Source organism: Habropoda laboriosa, unplaced genomic scaffold, assembly GCF_001263275.1.
Source record: "Habropoda laboriosa isolate 0110345459 unplaced genomic scaffold, ASM126327v1 scaffold88, whole genome shotgun sequence".
NCBI lineage: Eukaryota > Metazoa > Arthropoda > Insecta > Hymenoptera > Apidae > Habropoda > Habropoda laboriosa.
Genome location: NW_017100219.1, coordinates 1,694,327 through 1,704,972, shown reverse-complemented (window position 1 = coordinate 1,704,972; position 10,646 = coordinate 1,694,327). Strand labels below are relative to the sequence as shown.

The window sequence follows — 10,646 nt, the reverse complement described above, 5'->3', positions numbered from 1 at the left end:
ATATACAGGGTGTCTCGTAACTCCTCGAACACCCGCAATTGGGGGGTTGCTGTGGTGACTCTGAACAACTTTTTCCTTGACCAAAATGTTGTTTGAAGCTTCGTTTTTGAATTATTAACACATTAAGCGCCATGTCAGTCACCGGCGACTGACACTATGCTTTCCGTTCAGGCCGCGTCAGTCACCGGTGACTGACAGTATACTTTTCGTTAGTCGTCTTCTGTTTGTAGTTCGCATGGCCCACTTGACGGCCAAGTGTGATCTGAACGGAACGGTAAGCAAAACAGGCTGGGCGTTTAACGTGTTAACGAAAAACACTGGCCGATCAGAGCGCGCGTAGAGACCCCGCTCAGGGACGAACGAACACAGATTCACGAACAGAGATTCACGCGTACGCTTGTTCACGATAGCGCGCGGGTGAATTTCTGTTCTCTCGTCCCTGAGCGCAGGCTCTACGCGCGCTCCGATTGGCCAGTGTTTTTCGTTAATAATTCAAAAACGAAGCGTCAACCAACATTTTGGTAAAGAAAAAAGTTGTTCAGAGTCATCCCAACAACCCCCCATTTCCGGGTGTTCGAGGAGTTACGGGACACCCTGTATGTACGAAAGTATACAGTGGTTGATGAAATTATTAGAGCCGCAATACGAAATATTCTTTTGTTTGTTTTAGCGTAGAAATAAAATGACAGTATCAAGGTTTTCACGCTAGATAATTGTTAATTAATGATCGTTCACTAAAGATAGACAAAACTTAGCTTATGTTTCGTAATTTAAGAAAAAATTCAAACTAACGTATCTCTGTTTCTAACTGAGATGGCGGCCTCTACGCGCGCTCCGATTGGCCAGTGTTTTTCGTTAATAATTCAAAAACGAAGCGTCAACCAACATTTTGGTAAAGAAAAAAGTTGTTCAGAGTCATCCCAACAACCCCCCATTTCCGGGTGTTCGAGGAGTTACGGGACACCCTGTATGTACGAAAATATACAGTGGTTGATGAAATTATTAGAGCCGCAATACGAAACATTCTTTTGTTTGTTTTAGCGTAGAAATAAAATGGCAGTATCAAGGTTTTCACGCTAGATAATTGTTAATTAATGATCGTTCACTAAAGATAGACAAAACTTAGCTTATGTATTAGGTTGTCCGGAAAGTTCGTTTCGTAATTTAAGAAAAAATTCAAACTGACGTATCTCTGTTTCTAACTGAGATGGCGGAAAAAACCGAAAGGTACTTTACTCGTTACTTGAATATAAATCCGACGTACCCCTAAAATTACTCCTAAAGCGGACTATATTTTCTGCTGTGGAGCGTTGCCAAGAAAAATTCAACATCCTCGCTCCAATGCAGAGAACATCCCTGTTCGTCTTACAAAGAATTTGAGCACTGCGTTGGATTCACCTTTAACTGTCGAGGAAAGTACCGTTTAACTTTTGTTACTATGTCGGTTAGAAACAGAGGTACGATGGTTTAAATTGCGAAAGGAACTTTCCGGACAACCTAATGGTTAGAAGAAATACAGTTAAGAAGTAAGAATAAAGTCAGTATTTCAAGGTAGCGCTTGATTCTTTCTTCGATACGTTTCAAGCAATTTACTGTGCGTTATAAGCAGTAAAAACACTGCAAGAAAAATTCAAATGCTCGAGTAACACGCGGTTCTCAAGTGGCGGACAGATAACATTGCGTAAAGTGTCGCCAAGTGCATATTTGCAATTTGTAAACGTAGACGCTTTTCATCTGGAAAATGAATCGTTACAAGGTAAAACCGTCAATTTCTTGCAGGTAGCTCTAATAATTTCATCGCCCACTGTATATACGCCTTCACAACTCTATCGATACGAAAGACTTTTACGAAAGATTATTTTTTTAATTTTTTTTTTTACGACAGCCAGTCACAGAGACTCGCACACGAATATCGCGCTGTCTATATTGACGGTTCTGTGCGAGAGATTTTGGTAGATTTCGGTTGATCGAAGGTATCGATAAAATAGACTCGCGTGAGTAAGAAAAATTCGTGGTAGCGGTGTGTAACAGGAATGAGTCATCGAGCGTTGCTAATTTCGTTGACACGAACAGCTTTCGTGGTTACGAGGGGGCCAGATTGTCCATGAGGTGTATTTCGGTTCGGTGGAACCAGTATCACGAGTCGATAGCACGATTTTAAGAGTCTGCTGCTGATGTAAATAGATTGTCCATCGTCGTCGACTATCCAGCAGCAGACACGTGCTACACTTGTCCCCATTCGTTAATACGTGAATCCGTTTCTACGCTGAAATTCGGTTGTTTCGTCCTGGTTGAAGCTTGGTGGCTTTCTTGGGTGTCGCGAAGGAGCCAGTTATGAGATTGTTATATCGGTGGTCCAGTACTCGTTGAACTGTTTAACTCTCTGGTTTACGTGATCGAGGAGAGAGTGGTTAAGGGAAGAATGATTTAGGACGCCGCTGACGTCGAGGCTGGAGTGGCCACTCGAGCGCTGAGGAAACGGAAGACCTCGCAGAACGACCAGAGCCATGGAAGCTTCTTCCTCAGAATCGGAGCTATCGGTGAGGAAGCTGAATTTCTAATTGGAAGTTTCGTAAAAATGAATTCTACATTGTGATTGTTCGTAGCTTTTGGATTGGGTACCATGGTCTACAATGGTTTAGAATTTGGTACCTTCTTCGAGGTACCACCTACGTCGCCGTGTTATCAGATCTTGCAAGGAGTGAATCCTGTTCTCCAAATGATCTTCACGTTCATGCAGATGTACTTTATCTTCATGAACTCAAGGGTAAGCAATGGTTATTCGTGTGAACGTCTTTAAAACGGGACACTGAGTATGTATCTCTTTAGCTGAACATTCACCGCTTCAAAGTGATCGCTCGTTTCGGTCTGATGCACGTGGTAGCCACCAATCTCTGCGTGTGGATCCGTACTCTGGTGCTGGAGAGCATCAAGGAGATCACGAAGCACCATCAGAAGATGGGTCAATTCGAAGCAGGCATCCTTGGTAAATCCAATTCTCACGAAGATGCTATATAACTCTCTGGCTAATGTGACACTAATAGAGCTGATCTCGTTGATATTTAGAGAACTGTATAACTTTCTCGCTAATATTGGCAATCTCGTGAATATTTAGAGAGCTATATAATTGTCTCGCTAATATGACTCTAATAGAGTTAATCTTGTTGAGATGTGCAACTTTCTCACTAATATGATAGTAATATTGTCAATCTCGTGAATATTTAGAGAGCTATATATCTCTATCGCTAATATCACACTAATAGAGTTGCTCTCATTGATATTTAGAGAACTATATAACTCTCTCGCTAATATGGCACTTATAGAGTTAATCTCACTAATATTTAGAGAGCTATATAATTCCCTCGCTAATATGACACTAATTTTCTTAATCTCATATATCACACTAATAGAGTTGCTCTCATTGATATTTAGAGAACTATATAACTCTCTCGCTAATATATCACTAATATTGTTAAGCTCGTTAATATTTAGGGAGATATACAACTTTCTCACTAATATTTAGAGAGCTATATAATTCCCTCGCTAATATGACACTAATTTTTTTAATCTCATTAATATTTAGAGAACTACATAGCTCTCTCGCTAATATTTAGAGAGCTATATAACTCTCTCGCTAATATGACACTAAGATTGTTGATCTCGTTAATATTTAGAGAACTATATAACTCCCTCGCTAATATGACACTAATAGAGTTAATCTCGTTAATATTTAGAGAACTATAGGTATAACTCTCTCGCTAATATGGCACTTATAGAGTTAATCTCACTAATATTTCGAGAGCTATATAATTCCCTCGCTAATATGACACTTATAGAGTTAATCTCGTTAATATTTAGAGAGCTATATAGCTCTCGCTAATACGACACTAATAGAGTTAATCTTATTAATATTTAGAGAACTATATAGCTCTCTCGCTAATATGACACTTATAGAGTTAGTCTCGTTAATATTTAGAGAGCTATATAGCTCTCGCTAATACGACACTAATATCGTTAATCTCGTGAATATTTAGAGAGTATCAAGCAACACTCGATGAGAAACGCAGGAGCAATATTGGGAACAGCGCCTCGAGACATGGCTCTCTTAAGAGAGGCGCCATTAACAGCCACGAGGGCTTCAACGGTGACTTCGTCGGTTGCTAGTACAACCGCTGCTTCCTTGGGTCGAGTGATGAGAACAACTGCAAGGGCGGTGGCCAGGGCAGTCACGACACCCCCGACAACCACCACAGCTGGCTGGAACCCTCCAACTTCGACCACAACATCCACATCAGCACCACTGCCTAATTTGACTACCACCACCGTCAATACGTTGTCCACACTTCTCACTACACTTACGCCGCAAACTTCTACCGAAGAGAGAACCAGCCCAACTACTACAAGTACTACTACTACCACTACCACTACCACGCCTTCGACTACATTCCCGCCGTTCTTTGTCGAATTGTTCGATGCTCCTCAGCCGAACAGCAAAGAAGAGGTAAGAACGTATTGCTAATTTCGAATTATTCAGGGATCTCTCAGTTTTTTTGGCTCTTACAGGTAGGAAGGTAGAGGTGTTTGCGTAGAGATGGACAAAAATGGATAACGAGCGGCGATTTAATACTCGGGGACAAAGAACCTCGCTGCAGAAATTATTTAGGGTTCTTGCAAACATTATTTAAGGTTCTCTGTCACCTGGTATTGGATCACTTTTCACTTTTTCCTGTCTTTTATTCGTCCACCGCAAAAATTATTCAGGGCCCTTGCAGAAATCATTCAAAATCCTTGCAACGAGGTTCTTCATCGCCAGATATAGGATCACTATTCACTTTTGTTCATCTCTTCCCCGTCCACTGCAAAATTTATTCAGAGTTACTGCAAAAATTATTCAGGGCTCTTGCAAATATCATTCAGGACCCTTGTTCTTGGAGCGAGGTCCTTTATCACAAGATATAGCATCACTATTCACTTCTGTCCATCTCTTCCCCGTCCACTGCAAAATTTATTCAGAGTTGTTGCAAAAATCATTCAAGGTTTTTTATCACCAGATATTGGGTCACCTTTCATTTTTTCCCATCTCTTCTCCGTCCACTGCAAAATTTATTCAGAGTTGTTGCAAAAATCATTCAAGGTTTTTTATCACCAGATATTGGGTCACCTTTCATTTTTTCCCATCTCTTCTCCGTCCACTGCAAAAATTACTCAGAGCCCTTGCAAAAACACATTCAAGGTCCTTTATCACCTGGTATTGGATCACTCTTCACTTTTCTTTCACTGCAGACACCTCTACCTCACCAGCAGTAAAAGAGGAGAAAGAATGGCAGAGCCACGAAACTTCGTACTGTTATGCCGCGGCAAAGAGAGGAGTCTCGAAGAACGTTTCTTAGTGTGTAAAAGTAGTTTTATTAATACAATACAGGAATCATGCAAATCATCGAGCTTCGAACGGCCAAAGGATCCTCCTGATGCGTCAGGATAGTGACTGCGGTGTCACTATCCTAACAGTACATCGGCACATAAACTCTCTCGTCAATCTTCCACACGTATATCGCGAATTTCTCAATCCACCCTCGCAGTTATTCCCTTCCAAAGCTTCCAGATGCCAGCCGTGTCAATTACGAATTATATCCCAAAGTTTCCCCATCACCGTGTCATCTGACCCCTTGAAAAACCCAGCTGCAATCCTGAAGAAACGTCGAGATAGAATCCCTAGACAACCTCGAAAAAGAACAACTGTAATCGTGTCACTTTTTCCACACTTAGCACTTAGAGCGTAGTGATAATAAGGATAATAGTTGGTAGAAAAGAGGAAAGGTCTCTTCGCTACACGACCGTAATCGTCAGTTCGTGAGGTGCCGCGAGTTGGCACGGCGAGGCGTTGGTCGCGAGTTCGCGGGGTGTTAGAGTCCGGTAGGGGTATGGAGAAAACTTATCCGGTTATTTAACGATGAAGAAAATACACGGGCCGAGACGCGTGCCTCCTTCATGCCACGCGACGCGCCAAAAAGCAATTGACGAGCGAGACATCGTCGATCAATAGATGGTACGCTTCTCTTGGAAGCGGGCTAGAGTGGGTAGGATAGCCAGTACCAGACTCTAGACACAACATTTTATACATATTCGAGCTCCTCGGCCGCCCAATCAGCACCCTCGGTACACCGAGCACCGAGTTTTATGACTCGGTGTACCTGGGTTTGCACTACGCGCCCGCTGACCATCGCCCTGCCGCGATACACAACTAAATATACCTACAGAGACATTTCACAAAAAAAAAAACAACACTTTCTACCTAACCAGATACACCAAATCTTCGACGTGAACAACCAAACGAACAGCACCGAGTTCTTGATCCCAAATTTCGGGATTTTCGCCGAAGCTCTGACAGACGAAGAGATCGCGTCGAATTCCTGCGGTCGAGTGAACATCATGGGTACGATCGTCCAAGACGCGGAACCATACCTGTTCCCCTTCATCATCGAGTACAGTCTAATCGGCGCTGCAGTGATTTACGTAATGTGGAAGCACATCGGATACATCGGACGACATCCTCGTTGGCCTCACCAAGTAGAGGCCGATCTAGAGCGTCGCCTCGAGGCAATGCTGTCTCGAAGAGCTGTTGCCTTGGCTCACGCAGGTAAAACGTCTCTTTTTTCCAACTACTGTACTCCAAAATGGCCGAGGTCTCTCTTAACCCTTTCGTTACTATCGGCGCGTATGGAGTTTTGAAAATTTGCTGGAACTATAGTGTTGGAGACTTTTGTCTTAATTCGATTGGCGATTGGAGCCGCGTTTGACACGGGTACGCGGTGATTTCGCGTCTTTTCTTTCAATCGCGTCATTGGAGAAAAGTGCTGTGTAACATTTTTCAAAGAAATTCTAGTTTAATTTGCGAAACGGCTGTTGTAGCATTTCTGAAGAGAAATTTAACCGTTTAGAGCGTTTTGTAAATTTATCTTCAGACAGATATGCGAAAATCTCGAAAACGACGCATATGCGTCAATTTTACCCTTTACGCACTTCGACCTTAACCCTTTGACAGTCTAATAAAATCATGAATTACAGTCGAAAAAATTTATATTTCACGGGTGCGATCGTTATTAAAACAAGGGATACATAATCCTACGTCATAGTTACGACAATAACTTTCTTCTAAAGAGTCTCTCTTGAGCTAAACAGTTAAATATGTCACGCTTTGCCCAAGTCTCACTCGGGATAAACTGTCGAAGGGTCGATTTAATAATACCCCGAAAATAACAGATTTTGCAGTTATAGTTAAAAATTCACAATAAGTCACCCACGTTACACATGAAAATCTTAGCGAAAGGGTTAAGACATCCGACAAAGGTCCTCCACCGAAAACCCTCTCTGTACAAAGTAAAAACAGAACAGAGCTCGAAACCTAAAACGCTCGAGGCGTGAAACTAAAAAGCATCTCTCTCAACGTGAAACTAGGTCACACAAGGGTGGACTGTGTAGGAGCGAGCAAAGGGCTGTTCTTCGGACTACTACTACTCGTCGGCTCTCTCATCTGTCTGATCCTGTTCTTCGTGCTGATCCATCATCCGGACTTCGGTCTGGTCGCCATTTACCTAGCGGACGTCTCTCACTGCGTCCTCATGGTCCTCTCGATCGTCGCGATAATCGTCGGTTTCATACGCGTGCAGGGCTTGAAATTCAAGGCCGAGGAACAGAGCGATCTGAACGACATCCTGCTCCGCGTGTCCGGCTTCGGGCTGTTCGTTTACGCTGTGTTCAGCGTGATCGCCGGCTCGTTGGCTGCTTTCACACACGAGCCTAACCTTCTGGTAATGCTCACCGGGCTTCTGTCCGTCGCTCAGGTCATCCTCCAGATGTTGTTCATCGCGGACGTGTCGCGCAGAAGGGTCCACTTGCCGGAGCACGATCGTAGCAAGCCCGGCAGACAGGTCGTCACCTTCCTGTTGATCTGCAACCTGACCATGTGGGTGATCTACACGTTCGAATCGCAGAAAGTGATGGCGAACCCCGTGCAGCTGGATTTCTACGGGTTCCTCGCTTGGGCCATCGTGCAGAGGGTCACTCTCCCTCTGTGCATCTTCCACAGGTTCCACAGCGCGGTCACGTTCGCGGAGATATGGAAGACAAGCTACAAGGCGCGTCTCGATTAGACAGAGATGGAAGAATCAGGCTGTTCGTCGGGATCAATGGCCCGGAGTGATCGTCGTTCGCTGGATTGAGAGAGAGAGAGAGGAATAGAGATTTAGTGATATCGACGGGGAAACGGGGAAAATAATTCGAAGGATTCGAAGCATTCCTGGCTGCACGATCGATTCTGTCGCTCGACTCGATTTCGAGTCTTTCTACTCGGAGTACTGTGGATAATAACAGGTAAGAGGGGTTAGAAGAGGTTTCGACGAGTCGATTGAACTCGCTCTGGTCGGTATTGGACATATCTTTGGGGCCGTTTCGTGGATCGCTGGAGGAAATCTCGATCGAGCGTGGAACTGGAGCAATAAACGAAGACGTTGCTTTCTCACGGTCCTCGTGGCGGAATGAAGAGGAAAAGGCGGGAGAAATCAGAGCTCGATTATCGAGAGCGAGGAAAATATTGGAAGAGGGAGAGGTATTCGCGACGAAACCGCCAAGTTCGGTGGTACGAAGAGGATCGCGAAGCGTCGTTTTATTATTTTATCGGCGTATTGCAAGTATGTTTTGTCTGAATCTCGGTTTGAGTAATTAGCTTCGAGCAGCTTGGACGTTGCTTCCTTGATCGGTGGAAGAGAGAGAGAGAGCACGGAGATCTGGAGGAGGCAGGTTGATCGACGACCGCCGAGAAATTTCAGATAGGGACGACGATGTCGAAGCGAAAAACGAAAGAATCGTTCGCCACGATGATGCACAAAATCGTAGAAAGATGAGAGAGGGGGGAAAAAAAGGAACAAAGAGCAAAGCGAACACGGTGTTCGCGTGCAATTTGCATTTCACGAGATAGGGCCCATTTCCTTTCACCGCGTTTCTCACAACCCTTTCAAGATCTCTAACAATACTGCCGTCAAATTTTCTACTTTTATATATTATACATGCACCTTCGCCCTCGTCGTGCATCGAGACACAATTTCGGATATCGTTTCACTCTTCTTCCACCTCGGAACAGAATTAATTAAACCTAAGAGACGCACGATTTTCTCAACCAAGTTGCTCTACCCAAGTCCATAGAATTTCTCCGTCAGTCGAACGATTCGTCGATGATCGAAGAATTTCCAAGGGAGCGAAGAGTGAACGATCTTCTCAAAGGAGTCACCCTCGTATTAGCGTACGTTCTTCGTTAGCATTGCCCGCGATAGCTTTTAGGTGGAAATAACAGCCGTGTGATCTCTTTCTCGCGAGAAATGTCAAAGAAACATAAGGGAAAAAACGAATATATATATATATATGGTACAGGGTAATTTGCGTTCGCAGCAGAGCCACGACGCTTTTTGGTCTCGCGAACGAAGGACGAAAGCTGTCCTAGCGACGCGTTCGCCGATAAATCGGAGCGGCAGGAAAGAGGCGAGAGGAACGATCGAAGGACCGGAAAGAGAGGACGCCGCGGAAACAATTACGACGTTCTTTCTCGTTGCGTGCTGCAAAGTACAAAATTGTTTCTAACTTTTAGAATCTTTTATTCGACGTTCACGCTCCGAGGGGCGTTCCGACGATACCGAAGAACGAGAAAGTCAGAGGAAGAGGTAGAAAAGACGAAGGAAGGGCGACGACGATGGCGAACAAGGGAGGAAGGAGAGAAATTAAGGAGAAAGCATGGAGAGCTGTGTATAAAGAGTAGAGAGTATCTGTATTTTCTTTTCAATTTTTTTTTTACCTTTCGATCGAAGTGGACGAAACTCGAGGTTCGCGAAGTTGAAGAAAATCGACGGCGAACCACGGATTGTAGATTTTATCGCGAGGCTGATAGAGAGGGGAACGAGATATCGTGGACGACGTTTTAACGAGAAAAAGTATAAAGATGGACGAGGAGAAGAAAGGGAGAGGATTGCGACGAAATTATAGTCGATACACTTGGTAGTGAAGTATCACACGTACGCATACACACATACATACAACTCACACGTACCATTCACGGAAGATTAATTATTAATTACCATTTGTCGATTAGCGTTTAAAAGGCTGTTTCTCTCGAGGAGAGAATCGAAGGAGGCAGGTTAAGGTGGGACAGAGTTTCGCAGTTTACTTCGCTATGGATATCGTAGATCGAGTTTCAGCGAAACGAGACAAACCAGAGGAGAAGCACACACGCGTGTTTCGCGTAGCGATTAATTAATCATTCCCACCACGGATCCCGTGAAACCCGGAAAACAAGTGTCTCCGAAAAAAAAACCCTCCCCAAAAGGCGAAAGAAAAAGTAACGAAACGGAAGTCTCCCGCGGTTGAAGTACGTACCTAGCTATCCGAGTCTACATATTTTAATTCTTATCATAGACGTATGAATAGGTGAAAGAGTACGAGAGAGAATGACCGAGAGCGAGAGAAAAATTGAAATAGTAAACGGGACAGGAAACTTTCAGAGGGACGAAGTTGTGAAACTAATTATACATAAAGATTATGATTATGCGTAATTGTAATCCGAGACGATATTATTACAAAAGAATTTAAAAAAAGGTAACACG

At 43.8% G+C, this 10,646-nt stretch overlaps 1 protein-coding gene across 1 annotated transcript in view; it reads left to right on the top strand.

Annotated features, from left to right (window-relative positions):
* LOC108571002 overlaps positions 1-8,462 on the top strand; it is a 38,576-nt gene extending 30,114 nt beyond the window's left edge. Inside the window, exons 5-10 of the mRNA XM_017932966.1 lie at positions 2,432-2,540; positions 2,607-2,767; positions 2,830-2,986; positions 4,035-4,501; positions 6,301-6,637; positions 7,456-8,462. Of these exons, the coding sequence (XP_017788455.1) occupies positions 2,432-2,540; positions 2,607-2,767; positions 2,830-2,986; positions 4,035-4,501; positions 6,301-6,637; positions 7,456-8,150 (1,926 nt within the window). The 3' untranslated portion in view covers positions 8,151-8,462. The remainder of the gene's footprint in view (positions 1-2,431; positions 2,541-2,606; positions 2,768-2,829; positions 2,987-4,034; positions 4,502-6,300; positions 6,638-7,455) is intronic.
* The last annotated feature ends 2,184 nt before the right edge of the window (positions 8,463-10,646 follow it).